The sequence below is a fragment of the Gigantopelta aegis genome, chromosome 8, assembly GCF_016097555.1.
Source record: "Gigantopelta aegis isolate Gae_Host chromosome 8, Gae_host_genome, whole genome shotgun sequence".
Lineage (NCBI taxonomy): Eukaryota > Metazoa > Mollusca > Gastropoda > Neomphalida > Peltospiridae > Gigantopelta > Gigantopelta aegis.
The window spans coordinates 73,984,413-74,007,106 of NC_054706.1; the positions used below are offsets into that span (position 1 = coordinate 73,984,413).

Below are 22,694 nucleotides of genomic sequence, written 5' to 3' on the forward strand. Positions count from 1 at the left end.
TTTACGACAAGGTGCTTCGCCTTCATTAACTTGACTTGTAAAACAACATAAATGGCTTGATAGTATAATAAAGTATTTAACTAAATATACTTCAATTTGCATCAATAGAATGAAATGGGGTTATAGTATTTTTCTCTCTTAAAAAAAAAAGAAAAAAAAAAGAAGCATATTATTAGGCTTATTGGTAGGGTGCATTGGAGCAAAAATGACCACTCATAATTTTATTTTATTTGGGACTGCGTAATTGGTCAGTTTTGTAATTTTTAATGGGAAAGTCTATTGAATCAAGGGTTTTACGGAATTATTTTTACAGTAATAAAGCAGGATAGCTGATAATGTCCATTAAAATTGTAGTTGCGACAGGATCCCACAATACCCTGTGATCTTAAGAAACTGGCAAGTATTTTTGTACGTGTGTCTAGAAAGTGGTAATCACTTACCTGGACGATACCCTGCAATATACACCTGCCAATCAGGAATCACATGTGCAAGCCACAGAAAGAAAGGACCAATTAACTAAAACAACACTCCGATTCTCCAGTCAGTCCGTGGGTTAATGTATGGACGAAACATAATACAGTTATTTCGACAATGACAGTAGTGGTTTATTTTGTACTGAACAATAATATATGCTTATGGGGATGATTATTCATACAGAACATTGCAAGGCACCAGCAAAAATTCAGGTACGTTTTGTTTCTTCAGTCTGTTCCTGACGTGACGCGTTAAGTATTACGTAACCACTGGCTCGCCAGAGGGTGTATTCACTGGGATGGTACAAAATGGCTGTGCCCATTATATATAATACTAAATAGCCGTCACATTTAACCGTTTTATTAATTAACTATATGATTATACTTGTTGATATTAAACAATAATGTGTATTATATATCGTTGAATATGCATACCAGTCCAAATGCCTTAATTGCCACCTCCTTTAAATAATTATTTAAATACATAAAATAAAGTTCATATTATTTTTGTGGGTTTTTATAATTTGTATATTTTTGATCAGTTAATGTTGACTAAAATTAAGCAGGAAATCGAAAAAGTCACGTTTAGTTACTGGCATTTGTGGCCAGCTGTCCAGTATTTATGTCTATAATTCCCGATAACAGTAGTTTTCTGACCCGAATTGTTTTTTAAAAAACGAACTATTCCAATATTTGGTGATTTTCGTTCAAATTTATTACCAAATTAACTGCCACAATCAGCTATCGATCCCTGAAAATTACCGCGACGTGCCGCCATTATTGTCAAGCGAAAATACTAGCCAAAAACCACTTTTTCAACTCAAACATACAAGCTATTGGTAAAAGAAAAAGAAAAATCTAAAGATACAGGAAGCTCATTTGTCTTCTGTTTCATGTTATACCAGTCTTTCCGGTGAGTGTTGTGTGCAAAACTGTGGGAAATATGAATTGGGGAATGCACTTTATACAGTGTACAGTATGTGAATTGGCATGACATTGGACTAGATATCTTACCTGCAGTAGTCAGAAGGTTCACAAAATGAAGGTTTTAATAACAAAATATCAATCTAAAACTCATTAACTTGCATTAATATGACTTCATATAATTCCAACGACATCATACTCCCCATGTTAAGCTGGACACAATGACGTCATAGCCTATACAAGACAAATGTATTCTGTATAGGCTGATGTCATGGAATGGGTCTTGCATAGTGTAAGGTTCCAATTATACCAGTCACCTGGAAAGCTGGAAAGCGAAAATACAACTGAAATTCGGAGTGACTTTTACTTGAAAAGCATGGCATCTGACCACTTTTCATCATGTCAAGTTATGTTACATGAATATGCACAAGGCACTACAACATCAACATTAATGACTTCAACACTAATATTTACTAAGCTTGGTTAACGGATCTAACCTGTATTCTTATTATAGTACACTCGCACTTGGATGACTAACCAATCAATTTGTACAAAAGGACTCGATACATTATCATGACCATAAACCACAGTCATTCTGTCAACAATATCAATCTTCACTTTAGCCTATATGGGGTTAACTCTTAATTAACAAAATCATGACATTAAACTACATATTCAATCTCCACTTTAACCCATATGGGGTTAACTCTTAATCAATTAACTCTAGCTTACCTAATTGATCAATTAATTCAAATAACTAAATATTGAAACCACACAACTTCAGTTTCTATTCAGAACCATTAAAATGTAAACAGTGGAGTTACTTGCCTTAGTAACGCTAGACTGAAATTTATATTTCTCTTCTGAACATTAAAATTACTTCCCTTGATAATGCTAGACTGTAATTCTTGACCAGTCATATAGACCGATCGACCTACATAATACGCTATCAGTCAAGGCAATTACATGTATTCATCAAGTTATTTTCCCTTGTTTTAAATCGAGTACAAACATAATATTTACTATCCAACAATTAGACTGTATCATATTAATAAAGTATTTTGGAGCAACAATTCATTTTCCGTAAACCATAAACTTAGATTTACTAATATAATCCTACATAACTTACCAACTCTCAAGGTCATGCGACTCATCGTTCGCGATAACCATTTATTAACAAAACATCAAATTAACTGGACATGTCAATTTGTTATACATATATTTACATAAACTGTGTTTTTGCCAAGGTGTGGGACGTGCAGGTCTTCTGTACATTGTCTTTTACTAACCTGGAAAGCGAAAATACAACAACTGAAATTCGGAGTGACTTTTACTTCAAAAGCATGGCATCTGACAACTTTGTAATAGCCAATCAGACTTCACCATGCACTATAGCTCCGTATTTTATCCGCTATTTTCCGTAAATACAGCGGACAGCCAAATATTTCAGTTTCCGATTTTATCGTTTTGTTACACTAGCTAGGGATGGGAGAAAATAAAATTGTGTGGGTGATACCATATTGAATTAAATTGTATAGACTACAAGATTGAATTTTCTCTGTGTGTGTGACTCATAATCATGTATTGAAAGAGTTTGTTTAGACTATCCATGCATTTGCAATCAAAAAGGAGTGTTATTATGTAGACTTAAAGGTAGGGTCAACTCAGACAAGAGCCTTATGTGCTGGAAAGATGCATACCCAGACCACCAACACATACTGACACTTTAACAAATGAAAAACGCTTAATTTTAGAGTTAATAAAAAACCCATGATTATTCCTGCTAACTGGGGTCAGCCATTTTGTTTCGTTTTTGAGACATCCGGTGGTATAGCTTGAGGCGAAGTGACGTCAGCTCCTGACCATCTCCTGTATATACAGTGTAAACAAAAGCAGTAATTTTTGACACGGCGCTTCTCTTTGATCAATCTGACTTGTAAAACAGCTTAAATAGAGGATAACAAACGAGTTACCAGTTATGATCAAATTTATGTTCCGAGTGAAATAATTTTCAATTGTCACAAGCTTTAGCGAGTGACAAATTAAAATTATTTCATGAGGGACATAAATTTAATAATAACTGGTACCGATTTTGTTATTCTATTTATTACCTCAGCAATTTTTTTCTCTAAAAGCCTTTATTTTCGACACGCACATGCACATAATAACCCTATATCACCTGCTCATTGTCAAAAACATTTAGGACTCTGTGTTAATCAAAATCTTAGTTGGAACACACAAGTTGATCACATTTGTTCACAAGTTTCATCTAAACTGGCTCTTTTGCGATGAATTAGCAAATTTCTCACCCCAGAATCAAAATCTCTATTCTATAATGCATATATTCTTCCCATATTTGATTATGGGTCAGTAACATGGGGTCGTTGCAATAAAACATACGTTGACAGATTAATAAAGCTACCAAAAAGAGCGGCTTGGCTAATCCTTGATAAACCACTGCTAACTCCTTCAGCAGATCTCTTTAAGGGATTACAGTGGTTGCCTTTTGATTATAGGTGCACATACCATACAGGTACATTAGTATATAAGGCGTTGAACAATCTGACACCTGCATATATAAGTGATTATTTCATACCATCATCAGGCTCAAATAAATATAACCTGAGATCAGCAACACATAATAATCTTGTATTGCCAAGACCCAACACTGAATTGTATAAACACTCCATCAGATATTCCGGTGTTGAAACATGGAATACAATCCCAGATTCTATTAAAAAAAGTGTATCCCTACTTTCATTTAAAAGACAATTTAAAAAAATCATAACACTGGCTCTTGGTAATGTTCAGTAAAATCTTTACTCAGGAGTCTGTACGTTTATATTATATTTGTTTATGATTATATCAAGTTGTGATAACATTTGTTTGTATATGTAAACAAAATTGTATTAATTATGTATGCATCATGTGTATTTACCTTATAGTTTCGATGCATTTAATGAAGAATAATTATGTTGTGTTTTGTTATTACATTCTTTATTTCATTATATGTTGAGTAATAATGTTTAATGCTTAATAGACAGGCCACAAGGGAGATTAGTGTACTACTATTTGTGTAACCTTCTTTAAATAAAGATTACTATTATTATTATTATTATTATTATTAAGGCCAATCTGTATAGAAACGATGTAAACCACTTTACTCAGTGTTCTGAGAATTGCTATAACTTTGTAATTTAATCACGTTCATAGATAATTTTCAAAAACAAAAGTTTTCTTTATTCTGCTACAAAATCCATAAGGAATTGCATTAAAATGACATTTTGTTATAAATTTAACACCAAAAACAGAGAGACGTAAACGCAAACTCTTTAAAGTACATGACGTCATTTTGTGTGTTTGCCAAATCGTGATGATGTCATATTTAGTACCGACAAGGTCATTGGTTTGTAAGCATCAAATTGTCCAGTAGTATTGTTCGTTAGACCAATGCAGAATATTTCTCACTGAGAAAATATGGAAAATATTTTCCCTGTTATGAGTGACCGCTGGGGTAATAAATGACGTAATAATATAATAAACTATTTAACTAAATATATTTCAAGTTGCATTAACGGAACAAAATGGAGTTATAATATTTTTTCTCTGTTAAATAATCCAAAGGAAAAATGTACACTATTAGGCCTATTCAAGGCTATTGGTATGCTACGTTGGAGCAAAAACGACAACGACAGGTAATATTCCACAATACCGATATGTATTTTTATGTCTAGACAGCGTCAATTAATTGGCTCGTCTGTTACCAATCAAATACACACCTGCCAATCAGGAATCACAGGTAGAAGCAACTAACAGCATAGACCAATTAACTAAGAAAACACTCCTTGTATCATTTCAGTACGTAGGTTAATGCATGGACAAAACATTGTTAATTATTTTGACTTGTTGTGTAGCCACTTTGACAATGGTATTTTATTTTGTATTGAAAAATAATGTATATATAGTGTTGGATATACTTATTGCTGGCTTACTGGGATGTGTATTATTACAGAACATTGCAATGTATGACTATTTATCATCCCGCAAAAACCAGGTAGATTGTGTTTCTCTAGTTCTAAGGCTCATTCCTGACGTTACACGTTAAGTATTACGTAACCACCAGCTTGCCAGAGGGCGTACTCACTGAGATGGTACAAAATGGCTGCGCCCGTTATATATAATAGCCGTCACATTTAACCATTTTATTAATTAACTATACGATTATACTTGTTGATATTAAGCAATAATGTGCATTATATATCGTTGAATATGCATACCAGGCCAAATGCCTTAATTGTCCCTTCCTTTAACAAATCGGCAGGACAACCAGCCTTCAGCCATTTGCTAAACAAAAAATATTTGATCCTATCATATTTAAATTTACTTTTGTTGAAACAAATTAAATATTGATTTGTAACTTTTATTTGGTTTAAATCAAACCTCAGGTCAGGTCAGGTCATAGGTTTTAACATGCACATTCAGAACAAGCTGTTGTAGCACACACCTGTCTGGGGCACTGCATTGGCTCCTACGTCCAGGTCAGGGAAAGGTTTGGGTTGGTTTTGGTGCTATAGGATTAAAGCCAAATAGAAAATGTTACATAATTTCTTGAAGGTAATTTTGAAGCTTAATTTAGAATGGTTTATCAATATTGAAAATGGAGCTAATTGCTTGACTTAACTTAGTTGGTCGAAAAGTAGCTCAGAATGTTTTCTTTTCTTATAGCAGAAGTTGTTATGCTTCCATGACATCGATGTGTATTGGACAGCGATATCCAAGGTTAGTGCATGGGTGTGCTAATACTTTATATGTACAAGCGGTGTATCGACAGTTTGTAATTATATTGCTTAGACAATCAAAATAATTATTTTTAGAAAATCTTCTCAATATACCATAATGCTTTTGATAATGGTAAGTTTTTTCCTCTTTCTGGACTAATTGTCCACTGAAGACTTTTCTCACTTACGGTATTTCATTCTCATGCATCTATTCCTGTAATCCTGGCAGTACCCGAACAACATTTCTAATACACAATTTAGAAAATTGATTTACATGGGATAATATTTTATGACTTTTTAAACATTATAGATGGCAGGAAGTAGCCCAGTGGTAAAGTGCTAACTTGATGCATGGTCGGTTTAGGAGTGATTCCTGTCTATTATGGGCTATTTCTCGTTATAGCCAGTGCACCGTAACTGGTATATCAAAGGCTGTGATATATGATATCCTATCTGGGATGGTGCATATAAAAGAGCTCTTGCTACTAATGGAAAAATGTTGCTGGTTTCCTCTCTAAGACTATATGTCCAAATTACCAAATGTTTAACATCCAATAGCCGATAATTAATAAATCAATGTACTCTAGTGGTGTCGTTAAAAAACAACAACTTTAAATGATATAAAAATTTCAAACAGATGTTAAATACATGTCTAAAAGCCCTACACTTGAAACAAAAATAAAATGAAATCTATGGTAACCATCTGGAGACGAGTTCATACTATGATTCTCCTGACTAAGATGACTCTATGATCTTTGTGTTAACTTCCAGGCCTGAAGACGTGGATGATTTAATTGCTGTGTCTGTTCACCATCACCCAACAGGATACCTGGGATCTCTGGCGTCTGCTCTCTTCACAGCATACGCCATACAAGGCAAGTCTGATAATGATGGTGATGATGATGATGATGGGATGATGATGGTGGTGTTGATGTCATGATAATTTGGGTGATGATGATGATGATGGTGGTGGTGGTGGTGGTGGTGGTGGTGGTGATGATATAATTTATTTTTATGTTATTATTCAATGAATGTCCAAGCATGCTGTCCTGGACACACAACTTGGCTTTGGATTCACAGAGGAAAGGAAACACACTGCAGCCACATAACAAACCAGGAGTTTTAATTTTATGGGAATTGTTTTCTTTCGGTTGTGTGCCCTGTGATCATCAGAACCCATCAGAATTTGTTTTCTTTTGGTTGTGTGCCCTGTGATTATCAGAACCCATCAGAATTTGTTTTCTTTTGGTTGTGTGCCCTGTGATTATCAGAACCCATCAGAAATTGTTTTCTTTTGGTTGTGTGCCCTGTGATTATCAGAACCCATCAGAATTGTTTTCTTTTGGTTGTGTGCCCTGTGATTATCAGAACCCATCAGAATTGTTTTCTTTTGGTTGTGTGCCCTGTGATTATCAGAACCCATCAGAATTGTTTTTCAATGATCATGTAATGTTAGATGAGGCCTTGGCCCAATTTCACAAAACATCGTAAGCCTAATCTACGACTAAAACACAATTCTTATTACTACCATAGTACAGAAAATATAGTTTTAAGTATACATGTTTCATTTTTTTAGGTCATTAAAATGGTCCATCTTCTGTAATGAGGTAATTTTCCGTGTGAAATAGGTTGACCTCTCTTAACCAAAAACCTCTCTAATCTAACCCCAGATAAATAATACAGTCCTGGGTCCAATTTCACAACACATCGTAAGCCTAGTTTTGCATGTAAATGTAAATCTATGAATAAACAACAATTCTTATTACTATTATAATTAAACAAATATAGTTAGAAGAACACATATTTCATTTACTTTTGTCTTTAAAATACTCCAGCTTCCGTAATGATGAAATTTTATGTGTGAAATAGATGCCAAACATATGTAAACGTATGTCTGGTATAACTGCTTGTCGCAGACGTAAACTTACGATGTTTAGTGAAATTGGCCCCAGCACAATGGCTGGGTTTTTTTTATGCCTGTTTTTTACAATTTAGCAGCAAGAGTTCTTTTGTGTGCAAGATAGCACATACAATAGCAATTGATATACATGTACTAGTGCTCACTGGTTGGACAGGATGTGGGTCAGTAGTAGAGCACTCGGCTCAGTGTGTAGGATCGATCTCTCCTAGAAGATCCATCAGAGATTTTCCATTCTAACCAGACCATTGACTGGTATATCAAAGACAGAATTATATACTTTACTGTAAATGAAACTTTATGGTTGTCACAAATGAAAACTGTTATAAAATATGGGCATGGTTTTATTTTTATAAAATTTGGGCATGTTTTTACCTTCTTTTTTTGTACATAAAACAGATGTTTTATAAACTGCTACTGCCATTTTCAGTTATATGTATAAAATAAACTCTGTCAAACTGGCATCTGTGTAATGTGAATTTCTCTATAAACTCATAATTACAATGGCTTGGGTGACACCTGTCTTATCCAGCACTTTGTATAAACCAGCACATTTGATCAGTGCCACTTGAATGCGGTTTTAACAGTCCACCATACATGTATAGAATCTACCAGGAGCCTTTATTCACTTAACCAGTATGTTTTACAAGCAGTAAATAGGAAAAGGTTCTGTGCTTTTGGAAAAGTATACTTACTATACTATGCATGCAAGCGAGTCTAATGATGATGATGATATAATTTATATTCATATTCAGGTCACCAGTATATTCTACATACAGAAAATATAAGTGTTCAGTGTTTTGAAACAGTATTTAGTTAATCACAATATGCAGTTGCTTAGAGGTGAGCTTTTGTTATTGTATATTTTAGGAAAGGCACCCAGAGAGTGGGGAAGTGGTTTGATTTCCATATTACCCAAAGTGTTGAAATATGTGAAGGATGCTGGTTGTTTTACGAAGGAAAATGAAGATGATTGGTTAGTTTATCTACATTTTATATGAAGAAGTAAAAACAAATTGCAAGTTTGTAATTCTAGCTATGCATAATTCTCTAATTCTACAAATGAATAATGGAATTAAATGTCATAACTCAGTCTAATAAAAGTAACCTGGTTATTATTATTTTTTTGCTGTCAATGTATTATTTGTTTACAGGCCAACAAGGTCTGTATACCTGAGCATAATGTTTTTATTTAATTAAAGTGCATGACATCAAACTACATTTGTGATAATCATGATGTCATATTACCGACTTTATAACTGTGATACACTAAATTAAATGTTATTTTACAAGTGTTATGGGATAAATCAAATTCATTACTTGTTTTGTTTTAATTCATATGTAAAATATAAATAAATAAATAATCGGTGCAGAGCCTCGACATGCACAGATTAACATAAACTTGGTTGATATTTCCATTTAAAAAAACTCTCAGAACGAATCTTCTATATATATACGGTAATACTGAAAAAAAAGGAATGGAATTATTTTAAAAAAAAAAAAAAAATTAAAAAAAGATTGATTTGTTAAGTTACTGAAAACAGTATTTGTAAAGGTCGTTATGAATGGGAGGATGTTGTATGTAGGTTATGTCTGATACTGTAATATTTTACTTTTACAAACAGCTTTCATTTCAAAGCACAATTGTTGAAGTATCTGGATGATCATCATATTACATGTACATCACGTGACACAGATCCAAAATTATCCGAGAATTATAAGATCAGTGGGTGTAACCAGTTCCACAATGATGCACCATTGATAGCGTAAGTTTTTCTTTTATAATACTAATACTGTGAAAATCAAATCCACAAGTCTATGGATCTTTTTAAAAATACTGATCATGTAAAAATAAAACCCACACGACAGTTTTATCAAAGTCCAACCATAAACAAGTTGATGTATATACTGGACTCCATTACCCCCCCCCCCCCCCCCCCCCCCATTTTCAATTGTTTTTGCACAATAACACTAACCTTTGTATACACTTTTGGGGTTGTTTATTGCCTACCAGAACACACCCAGTTATACAAGATCAGTTGAATGTACTGTTATTTCTTCTTGGATCATTTTTACCACTACAAATCTGAGTTGTTCATTTTCATTGGAGTTCAGTATGTTTTTTGTTAGTCAGAAATATATATTGGGGATAGTAATGTAACTCAATGGCACAGAACTCATGAGATACGATATGTGCTAACCTGGCTGGAAGTAAAATACATATAAAAGAATCCTTGCTGCTTTATGTGACAGTAGTGAGTTTCTTCTTTCAAACCCAAGGCTAACTGTCTTTTTACTATCTCAATTTCTGTCCCAGTAAACATTTATGTCTGTTATTTGTTGTTTTTATGAATGTATTCAGATGATTAATAAATCAGTGTCCTCTAGGGGACATGTTAAACAAATGAAAAATAATTCAGACTCGTGTTGTTTTTTCTTTAGGTATGACGCCATCTTGTCAGCTGGAAAGGAATGGGATGAGTTGTGTAGAAGGTATCGTTTCTGTATCCTCCATTTTTATTTATATACCTACATTTAAAAAAATAAATATTGTATGAATAAATAAATGCTTGCAAAGTCCCAGGTCTCATTATAAACATCAGTTATTCCTTTTGTCCATCAATTTTGATATAATGACTGGCACCTTCATTTGTTAACATTGTTTGGTGGTGGATCTAAGGGGGCTCCCAGTTTCCTCAGCTCCCCAAAATTTTGTGGCATTTATATTTGTATTTAATTTTTTTAATTTTTTACATTGGAGAATCCGACAAATCTCTTCAGGAATATTTGTGACCTTTGGCCACATGTTTTTGGGGCCTCACCTTGAATGGATTTTCTGGATGCACCACTGTTGCTCGAGTACAGTCACACAAGTTTAAAAATGATTGATACATACCAAAGACTGATATGTACAGTACTGTCTGGGGAAAAACACCTGTTAAAGATTCTTATTTCAGGTTAAGTCTGATGTTTGAGTCACTGTATCACGAGTCAGTTTTACCTGTATTTCTTTACAAGTTGATTTATATTTAAGCTTTTGATGGTGTCTGATTTTAGCAGGTTTTCCTGTACGGTACTTTGCTGTAGTAGTGTGATGAGATTTATTTACTCAGCTTGTTTTGTATATGTTTGTTATGTACATCATAGTAAATAATGTTTTCCAGGACCATGATTGATTGTGGAGACAGTGACAGTACTGGTGTGATAGCAGCCTGTTGGTATGGAGCTATGTATGGTTTCAATGGCGTCCATGAATGCAATTATGAGGTCTGTACAAAACATAACTGTTCCAATAGTTTAAACAAAAATACTACTGAAATGTCTTTATTTTGATTTAAAACAAACTTGTTATATGTTCTTGAATACTGTAAATCTAAGGAATGTCAGCGAGCGGAATTTTAGTGAATTTAGTGAGGCCTTACAAAATACTAATATTTCATGACGCTAAGTTTAAACACACATACAAGTTTATAGCTATAATATACTTAAAAATTATTTGAACAAACTTAATTAATTTCTTTATTCAGAATGTAGGGTGTAGAGTTCGTCTGATGCGCAGTCTGTCTCGGATCGATCCTCATTGGTGGACCCATATCTTGTTCCAGCCAGTGTACCATGACTGGTATATCAAAGGCCATGGTATGTGCTATCCTGTCTTGTAGGATGGTGCATATTACAGACCCTTTGCTTTTTAATGAAAAAATGTAGCGGGTTTCTTCTTTAAGACTATATGTCAAAATTATCAAATGTTTGACATCCAGTAGCCGATGATTAATAAACCAATGTGCTGTAGTTGTGTCGTTAAACAAAGCAAACTTTAACGTTTATTCATAATGTGGAATATGACAAAACACTGAAGTATGTTGCTGTCTAAAAACAAATTAATTAAAATGATTTTAACAGACTTGTTATTTTCTTTATTTAGAAGGTGCAATACCAAGAGCAACTTCAGTGTGCTGCTGATAAACTTCTAGACCTGGCCTATCCAGATGAGAGGACGAAGAAAGAAATTTCACAAGAACCAAATTGTGATGTAAGTATCAGAAATTGTTTAACAAATAAACTAAACCAGCTAACAGGGTGTTCATTATATTTGAAAGTAAGATATGTATATATATATATATATATATATATATGTATGTATATGTGAAAGAGTGAGATTGAGATTGAGAGAGAGAGAGAGAGCGAGAACAATATATATATATAGAGGTTATTACCAGAGTGTTTTTCGGTATCGTCAATATCATATTGTGCTATCTTGTCTTGTAGGATGGTGCATATTACAGACCCTTTGCTTTTTAATGAAAAAATGTAGCGGGTTTCCTCTTTAAGACTATATGTCAGAGGCTCGCATAATACAATTTTTATTCCTAATATATGATATTGACAATACCGAAATATACGAGGGTAATAATCTCTTTATCATATAATCTCAAGCTTAATGCAACATGTTTTTGTAAACTGTACACGCAACTTTAATTCCAGTCCGCCATTACTAGATATTCAAATGACGTAAGAATATGTGGCGCGGTGTATTTTTGAATGGAAATGATGTCAAACTCGAATGACGTCATTTTGGATGTCCTTACATCAAAATAAAGTTATGCCTGACGTTTTTTGTTTTCTGAACGCTGGACAGCTTTCAGTGTCAAATTGCCATTGAAATGTTTTTATTTGATGACTATGAATGCATACGTCAATCATGGAGTGTCACCCAAGTACGTTTGCTTAAATTTAAAAAAACCTAGTGCTGAGACCTCGACTAATTTACATCTAATTTGCAAAGTTATCAAATTCTTAAAGTATGTGATCTGAAAAATATTGCATACTTTGATTGCACTGAAAGTGTAAGATATTATATGATAAATATATATAGATACATACATACATACATACATACTCACTCTCAATCTCAATCTCACTCTTTCACATTCATATAGTTAAAATAACTATTATTTTGTTAGACCCATATAGCATTATACCTTTCTTCTCCTGGACAGATGAAAACTGGTGTTTGTGGTCAAGATAATGTACAATATAACTGTCATCATTGACTTCATTATATAATGGTGACTGGTTGTAGTCTTCTTCTTCTTTTGCATTCAAATACTGTTGGTTATGGCTCTTAATTTAGATCAGGATTTGTATGTTCCTAATGAACTGTGTGGTGTTGATAGTTCACATTTGGTTCCCCATAGCTTGTCTCTAAAGTGTATTGGCCAAGAGCGTGTTCTCTCGGTGGTGTATGTAGGACACTCTTGTAGTATGAGGTGGTAATAATCTAGCTCGGTTGGTATAGCACTTTTTTGTGGTGCTGGGGTCATATAATCAAACATCCTCAGTGGTAAATCAAAGTCTGTGGTATGTGGTGTTCTGTGTTGGAAAATGCACACAAAATCTCCCTTACTGCTAATGGAAACATTTAACAGGTTTCCTTCTAAGGCTAATTGTCAAAATAACCAAATGTTTGACATCAATAGCCAATGATTAATAAATTGGTATTCTCTAGTGGTGTCATGGAACAAAACAAACTTTAACTATTCATTGTTTGATATACTGGAATGTCTTTAAACAAAGATTACAAGTTTTTCTTTTTGAAGCCGATTCCCATGTCAGAACGCTACGTGGCTGCTATGGTGCTCAGTGGTGTTGGAGATGCATTAGGATACAAGAACGGTTCATGGGAATTTTGTGGTTCAGGAAAAATAATCCATCACGAATTAAGAGAGCTTGGTGGCCTCAGAAAGCTGAAGGTTTGTTGTAAGTATCCATTTTGAAGTTAGGTTCTACGGTTTATGGTAAACTCAATCAATGTCAAAATCAGGAGGTCTTTACCAAGTTGTTTGTGTGAAAATTTGACTTTACAAACACTTTGTAGAATAAGTTTTAGTGTCTGAGAATGTCCAATAAATATCTGTGTTCATACATGTATTTCTATAATATAATGAATATCTGTGTTGATATTTCTATAATGTCCAATAAATATCTGTGTTGATATTTCTATAATGTCCAATAAATATCTGTGTTGATATTTCTATAATGTAATAAATATCTGTGTTGATATTTCTATAACGTCTAATAAATATCTTGTGTTGATATTTCTATAATGTAATAAATATCTCTGTTCATATTTTTATAATGTCCAATAAATATTTGTGTTGATATTTCACAAGTGTCTGTATTGGTTTTTGTATATTTCTCTAATGTGTAATAAATGTCTGTGTTTGTATTTCCCTAGTGTGTAATAAATGTCTGTGTGTGTATTTTTGTAGTGTGTAATAAATGTCTATGTATGTATTTTTCTACTGTAATAAATGTGTGTGTTTTTATTTCTGTAGTGTGTAATAAATATCTGTGTGTGTATTTCTGTAGTGTGTAATAAATGTCTGTGTTTGTATTTTGTTTCATAAAATCAGTATGACACACTGTATAATAATCTCAATGTGTGTGTATTTCTGCAGTGCCAGACTGGAGGATCAGTGATGATACAGTGATGCATCTCGCTACAGGAGAAGGTAAAACATTCAGTCAGGTTTCCTTTCAGTATAGTTGAACCAAGAACCCATGGCCTCCTGTTGGCAGTGCCTAGCTTGTGGGAATTCCCACATTAATTAGCAATCCCACACAGAGGATTGTGGGTTCCTGGCTCGTGTGTCATCAGTGGAAGTTCATTCTCGCTACACGTAGATATTTGAAAGAATTTAAAAATTAAAAGTTGGACAGTTATTGTACATGTTTAGGAAATAATTTTGTGTGGACTGTAAATCATTTAGACAGTAATAGCTAGCATGTGCATGTCTTTTTTCTCCCATCCCTAGCTATGCAAAACAGACTGATGCATGACGTCAGCCCATACAAAATAAATCTATCTTGCATAGGCTATGACATTGTTGCATTTAACATGGGGAGTATTACGTCATTGTTAGTATATGTGTTGGTGATCTGAGGTAATCGAGCAACAGTTTCAGATCATATTTTGTTAATAAAACCTTCATTATAAAAGCTATCTTGTTAATTTGTTCTGTTAAATCATATTTAACACATGAAACAAACGTGGCAAATATGATTGTGTAGTTTATTTATGACAAAATGGTCAAATGAAGATGTTAGTTAGCCATATTTACCTGTTCATCTAAAATAATAGTTTATTGAATGAATGAGAAAACAAGACTCCATCATATATGCGGTCATGTGGGATAGAAAAAGTACACCCTCGGCAACCTTCGTCCGGGGTTGGGGGCGGGACGTAGCCCAGTAGCTTGATGCGTGGTCGATCTAGGATCGATCCCCGTTGGTGGTCCCATTGGGCTATTTCTCGTTCCAGCCAGTGCTCCAAAACTGGTGTAACAAAGGCCATGGGTTGTGTTATCCTGTCTTTGGGATGGTGCATATAAAAGATCCCTTGCTGCTAATCAGAAAGAGTAGCCCATGAAGTGGTGAGAGCCGGTTTCCACTCTCAATATTTGTGTGGTCCTTAAACATGTCTGAACTTAAAAAAAATGTGTTGAGAACGTCGTTAAATAAAACATTTCTTTTCTTTTTTATTCGTCCCGAGTCGAAATGTCTAACACTTCAGGTGTACTTTTACTATCCCACATCTGATGGAGTCTTATAATCTGATATAGGCTATCATAAATACCAATTAAAACAGGTAGTATTTTGCTGTTTGGTCTATATCATGTCTCTGTTTTGTTTTGGGGGCGGAATTTAGCTGCTCAGTCGGTTGAGTGCTCACTTGAGGTGCTTGCGTCGCAGGATTGAACCACCACAATGGATCCATTCAACTGATTGGGTTTTTAAAAGGCCCCTTGTTGCATTAAGAAAAATGTAGCGAGTCAGAATTACCAAATGTTTGACATCCAATAGCCGATGATTAATTAATCAATGTGCTCAAGTGGTGTCGTTAAACAAAATAAACTTGTATTTTGTTTTGTTTACACTCTTTGCATTACAGCCTTGGTTATATCTAGTGGTGAAGAAAACATGGCGACGCTATTTGCTGCTATTGCCCAAAGCTATATAGATTGCATGAACGATATGGGTGGACGAGCACCAGGTGAGTCAAGATAATTACTCAAAATTCATGTGATGATGCTTGAAAGAGAAGCATAACCGACTTATAGTCCGTCCCTTCCTCGTACAAAAAAGGTTTTGGTAAATAATTTCAGTTTGGTTTGATGTAAAAAGAAAAGTAAACATGTTTTGAAAATAATAATTTTTTTTTACTAATTTTGTGTCCAATTTTGAAAACAATCGGCTCAGAAATAAATAATTTGTAGAAAATTCCAATGTATGAAAAAAGGCTTTCCTTGTGGGACGGACTATACCTGTAGTTGTTTAATAATGACTAATGGCCATATCGTTCATAAAGTAGGTTTAGCGATTCTGAGTTTCAAACTTGCATGAAAATTATCAAATTCAGTTTTTTAAATGACAGTAGCTATTGAAATAGTGTTTGCTGAAACGTTTTGTATAAAGGGCTCCCACTAACAGTTTGGGGAAAATTAGTAAGGAAGCAGCTTGAATCCACATTCAGTTGCTGCAGAACGAGAACTGAGCTTTGTGAACTGGCAATTAGTCATGATCTATCTGCAACTTACCAGATCATTTACTTATATCATGACGCAACTGTTTCAACTTTACTGCACAGTAATGTGGTGCCGTTATTAACATTTCTCCTGAATCACAGAAAATTTAAGCCCTGAAGTTTTCCCCACAAGATTTCTTTGGAAGGCATCATTTAAATCTATGTGATAATCCGTAGTTTTTATTTTGCATAATGATTACAAGTTCTTTGTTATGTGCACACCAACCTGCATTGTGTGAGGTGTAGACTTGTCCCTCATATAGACATATCAAGTTCTTTGTTATGTGCACACCATCATTGCTTTTCTTTGTAGGTGCTACATGTATGTCTGGCACTCGAAGTCTTCATCCATTAGCAGAGAAAGGTTATCAGATCCCTTATAATAAAAGGTACACGATTAAAATTTCTTTTTTATTATTGATTCTAGAATTCCTTATAGGAGGTGCCAGTTAAGGCATTTGGACTGGTATGCATATTCAACGATATATATAATACACATTATTGCTTAATATCAACAAGTATAATCATATAGTTAATTAATAAAATGGTTAAATGTGACGGCTGTTATATATAATGGGTGCATCCAATTTGTACCATCCCAGTGAATACGCCCTCTGGCGAGCCGGTGGTTACGTAATACGTAACGCGTCACATCAGGAATTATTCTTCGAACTGAAGAAACAAAACGTACCTGATTTTTTGCGGGTGCCTCGCAATGTTCTGTATTAATATCCATCCTCATAAGCAAGTAATAAGCATGTATTATTGTTCAATACAAAATAAACCACTACTGTCAGTGTCGAAATAATAGTATCATGTTTCGTCCATACATTAACCCATGGACTGACTTGAGTGTTGTTTTAGTTAATTGGTCCTTTCTTTCCGTGGCCTGCACATGTGATTCCTGATTGGCAGGTGTATATTGCAGGGTATCGTCCAGGTAAGTGATTACCACTGTCTAGACACACGTACAAAAATACTTGCCAGTTTTTTAAGATCACAGGGTATTGTGGGATAACCTGTCCAAGGCTGTCGCGACTACAATGTTAATGGACATTATCAGCCACCCTGCTTCATTACTGTAAATAATTCTGTAAAACCCTTGATTAAGTAGACTTTCCCATTAAAAATTACAAAACTGACCAATTACATAGTCGCAAAGAAAAGAAAATGATCACTTGGGTATCGTGAGTGGTCGTTTTTGCTTCAACGCACCCTACCAATAGGCCTAATAATATGCATTTTTTCTTTGGATTTTTTTAAGAGAGAAAAATACTATAACCCCATTTCATTCTATTGATGCAAATTGAAATATATTTAGTTAAATATATCGAGTCATTTATTGTTGTTTTACAAATCAGGTTAATGAAAGCGAAGCTTGTCGTAAATTCTAGTGTTTGTTTACACTGTGCATACGGACGGAGCTGACATCACTTCACCCCAAGCTATAGTACCAGACGACACAAAAACGAAACAAAATGGCTGCCCCCAGTTAGCAGGAATAATCATGTTTTTTTATTAACTAAAATTACGCATTTTTCACTTGTTAAAGTGTCAGAATGTGTTGGTGGTCCGGGTATGCATCTTTCCAACACTTAAGGCTCTTGTTTCAGTTGACCCTACCTTTACTCATTTTTGGCTTAAGGATATGACGAATACTCGTTGATATAAATATTGATTTTTATTAAAACAAAAAATGTACAAAAAGCAATCACATTATCTGTATGGTTCATATAACTGAACTTTAGGGTTTTTTCTTAAGGAGGGACTTTCTTCTGAGAGACTTAATAAATGTATCCGTTCAACTGATTGGGTTTTTTTCCGTTCCAATCAGTGCACCACAACTGGTCAAAGGCTGTGGTATGTGCTTTCCTGTCTGTGGGTAAGTGCATATAAAAGATCCCTTGCTGCATTAAAAAAATGTCGCGGGTTTCCTCTGTTGACTACGAGTCAGAATTACCAAATGATTGACATCCAATAGCCGATGATTAATAATCAATGTGCTCTAGAGGTGTCGTTAAACAAAACAAACTTTGATAAATGTATTTACTAGTATATTGTGGTTCTGGGTTTTTTTAAAAAGAAGTTCCCAAACTATAAATGTTTTGTTTTTAATCAGTTGTTAAAAATATGTTTATATTACCCAGTACCCACTGGTTGTTTTAATCATTAGTTTATTTACTCGTTTGTGTATGTTTTATCTTTGTCTTACAGACGTGGTGGATGTGGTGCTTCCATTAACTGTTTGCTTGTTTATTCATCTTTTTACAGAGGTGGTGGATGTGGTGCTGTCATTAACTGTTTGTGTGTTTATTCATCTTTTTACAGAGGTGGTGGATGTGGTGCTTCCATTAACTGTTTGTGTGTTTATTCATCTTTTTACAGAGGTGGTGGATGTGGTGTTCTCATTAACTGTTTGTGTGTTTATTCCATCTTCTTACAGAGGTGGTGGATGTGGTGCTGCCATTAACTGTTTGTGTGTGTATTCATCTTTTTACAGAGGTGGTGGATGTGGTGCTGCCATTAACTGTTTGTGTGTTTATTCATCATCTTTCTTAGAGACATGGTGGATGTGGTGCTGCCATTAACTGTTTGTGTGTTTATTCATCTTCTTTCTTACAGATGTGGTGGATGTGGTGCTGCCATTAACTGTTTGCTTGTTTATTCATCTTTTTACAGAGGTGGTAGATGTGGTGCTGTCATTAACTGTTTGTGTGTTTATTGATCTTCTTTCTTACAGAGGTGGTGGATGTGGTGCTGCCATTAACTGTTTGCTTGTTTATTCATCTTTTTACAGAGGTGGTAGATGTGGTGCTGTCATTAACTGTTTGTGTGTTTATTGATCTTCTTTCTTACAGAGGTGGTGGATGTGGTACTGCCATTAACTGTTTGCTTGTTTATTCATCTTTTTACAGAGGTGGTGGATGTGATGCTGTCATTAACTGTTTGTGTGTTTATTCATCTTCTTTCTTACAGATGTGGTGGATGTGGTGCTGTCATTAACTGTTTGCTTGTTTATTCATCTTTCTTACAGAGGTGGTGGATGTGGTGCTGTCATTAACTGTTTGTGTGTTTATTCATCTTCTTACAGAGGTGGTGGATGTGGTGCTGTCATTAACTGTTTGTGTGTTTATTCATCTGTTTACAGAGGTGGTGGATGTGGTGCTGCCATTAACTGTTTGCTTGTTTATTCATCTTTCTTACAGAGGTGGTGGATGTGGTGCTGCCATTAACTGTTTGTGTGTGTATTCATCTTTTTACAGAGGTGGTGGATGTGGTGCTGCCATTAACTGTTTGTGTGTTTATTCATCATCTTTCTTACAGACATGGTGGATGTGGTGCTGCCATTAACGGTTTGTGTGTTTATTCATCTTCTTTCTTACAGATGTGGTGGATGTGGTACTGCCATTAACTGTTTGCTTGTTTATTCATCTTTTTACAGAGGTGGTAGATGTGGTGCTGTCATTAACTGTTTGTGTGTTTATTGATCTTCTTTCTTACAGAGGTGGTGGATGTGGTACTGCCATTAACTGTTTGCTTGTTTATTCATCTTTTTACAGAGGTGGTGGATGTGATGCTGTCATTAACTGTTTGTGTGTTTATTCATCTTCTTTCTTACAGAGGTGGTGGATGTGGTGCTGTCATTAACTGTTTGTGTGTTTATTCATCTTCTTTCTTACAGAGGTGGTGGATGTGATGCTGTCATTAACTGTTTGTGTGTTTATTCAACTTCTTTCTTACAGATGTGGCTGATGTGGTGCTGTCATTAACTGTTTGTGTGTTTATTCATCTTCTTTCTTACAGAGGTGGTGGATGTGGTGCTGCCATTAACTGTTTGTGTGTGTATTCATCTTTTTACAGAGGTGGTGGATGTGGTGCTGCCATTAACTGTTTGTGTGTTTATTCATCATCTTTCTTACAGACATGGTGGATGTGGTGCTGCCATTAACTGTTTGTGTGTTTATTCATCTTCTTTCTTACAGATGTGGTGGATGTGGTGTTAACTGTTTGCTTGTTTATTCATCTTTTTACAGAGGTGGTGGATGTGATGCTGTCATTAACTGTTTGTGTGTTTATTCATCTTCTTTCTTACAGAGGTGGTGGATGTGGTGCTGTCATTAACTGTTTGTGTGTTTATTCATCTTCTTTCTTACAGAGGTGGTGGATGTGGTGCTGCCATTAACTGTTTGTGTGTTTATTCATCTTTCTTACAGAGGTGGTGGATGTGGTGCTGCCATTAACTGTTTGTGTGTTTATTCATCTTCTTACAGAGGTGGTGGATGTGGTGCTGCCATTAACTGTTTGTGTGTTTATTCATCTTTTTACAGAGGTGGTGGATGTGGTGCTGCCATTAACTGTTTGTGTGTTTATTCATCTTTCTTACAGAGGTGGTGGATGTGGTGCTGTCATTAACTGTTTGTGTGTTTATTCATCTTCTTACAGAGGTGGTGGATGTGGTGCTGTCATTAACTGTTTGTGTGTTTATTCATCTTTCTTTACAGAGGTGGTGGATGTGGTGCTGCCATTAACTGTTTGTGTGTTTATTCATCTTTCTTACAGAGGTGGTGGATGTGGTGCTGCCATTAACTGTTTGTGTGTGTTTGTTTATTCATCTTTCTTACAGAGGTGGTGGATGTGGTGCTGCCATTAACTGTTTGTGTGTTTATTCATCATCTTTCTTACAGACATGGTGGATGTGGTGCTGCCATTAACTGTTTGTGTGTTTATTCATCTTCTTTCTTACAGATGTGGTGGATGTGGTACTGCCATTAACTGTTTGCTTGTTTATTCATCTTTTTTACAGAGGTGGTGGATGTGGTGCTGTCATTAACTGTTTGTGTGTTTATTGATCTTCTTTCTTACAGAGGTGGTGGATGTGGTACTGCCATTAACTGTTTGCTTGTTTATTCATCTTTTTACAGAGGTGGTGGATGTGATGCTGTCATTAACTGTTTGTGTGTTTATTCATCTTCTTTCTTACAGATGTGGTGGATGTGGTGCTGTCATTAACTGTTTGTGTGTTTATTCATCTTCTTTCTTACAGAGGTGGTGGATGTGATGCTGTCATTAACTGTTTGTGTGTTTATTCAACTTCTTTCTTACAGATGTGGCTGATGTGGTGCTGTCATTAACTGTTTGTGTGTTTATTCATCTTCTTTCTTACAGAGGTGGTGGATGTGGTGCTGCCATTAACTGTTTGTGTGTGTATTCATCTTTTTACAGAGGTGGTGGATGTGATGCTGCCATTAACTGTTTGTGTGTTTATTCATCATCTTTCTTACAGACATGGTGGATGTGGTGCTGCCATTAACTGTTTGTGTGTTTATTCATCTTCTTTCTTACAGATGTGGTGGATGTGGTACTGCCATTAACTGTTTGCTTGTTTATTCATCTTTTTACAGAGGTGGTGGATGTGATGCTGTCATTAACTGTTTGTGTGTTTATTCATCTTCTTTCTTACAGATGTGGTGGATGTGGTGCTGTCATTAACTGTTTGTGTGTTTATTCATCTTCTTTCTTACAGAGGTGGTGGATGTGATGCTGCCATTAACTGCTTGTGTGTTTATTCATCTTTCTTACAGAAGTGGTGGATGTGGTACTGCCATTAACTGTTTGTGTGTTTATTCATCTTCTTTCAGAGGTGGTGGATGTGGTGCTGCCATTAACTGTTTGTGTGTTTATTCATCTGTTTACAGAGGTGGTGGATGTGGTGCTGCCATTAACTGTTTGCTTGTTTATTCATCTTTCTTACAGAGGTGGTGGATGTGGTGCTGTCATTAACTGTTTGTGTGTTTATTCATCTTCTTACAGAGGTGGTGGATGTGGTGCTGTCATTAACTGTTTGTGTGTTTATTCATCTGTTTACAGAGGTGGTGGATGTGGTGCTGCCATTAACTGTTTGCTTGTTTATTCATCTTTCTTACAGAGGTGGTGGATGTGGTGCTGCCATTAACTGTTTGTGTGTTTATTCATCTTTTTACAGAGGTGGTGGATGTGGTGCTGCCATTAACTGT

At 35.1% G+C, this 22,694-nt stretch overlaps 1 protein-coding gene across 3 annotated transcripts in view; it reads left to right on the forward strand.

Annotated features, from left to right (window-relative positions):
- LOC121378955 overlaps positions 1-22,694 on the forward strand; it is a 67,902-nt gene that overhangs the window by 28,700 nt on the left and 16,508 nt on the right. For all 3 annotated transcript variants that reach the window (XM_041507358.1, XM_041507359.1, XM_041507360.1), the window contains 11 exons: positions 6,123-6,176; positions 6,947-7,050; positions 8,964-9,069; positions 9,719-9,859; positions 10,536-10,586; positions 11,258-11,360; positions 12,019-12,126; positions 13,694-13,853; positions 14,555-14,608; positions 16,048-16,149; positions 16,994-17,069. In XM_041507358.1, coding sequence (XP_041363292.1) covers positions 6,123-6,176; positions 6,947-7,050; positions 8,964-9,069; positions 9,719-9,859; positions 10,536-10,586; positions 11,258-11,360; positions 12,019-12,126; positions 13,694-13,853; positions 14,555-14,608; positions 16,048-16,149; positions 16,994-17,069 — 1,059 coding nt within the window. The remainder of the gene's footprint in view (positions 1-6,122; positions 6,177-6,946; positions 7,051-8,963; positions 9,070-9,718; positions 9,860-10,535; positions 10,587-11,257; positions 11,361-12,018; positions 12,127-13,693; positions 13,854-14,554; positions 14,609-16,047; positions 16,150-16,993; positions 17,070-22,694) is intronic.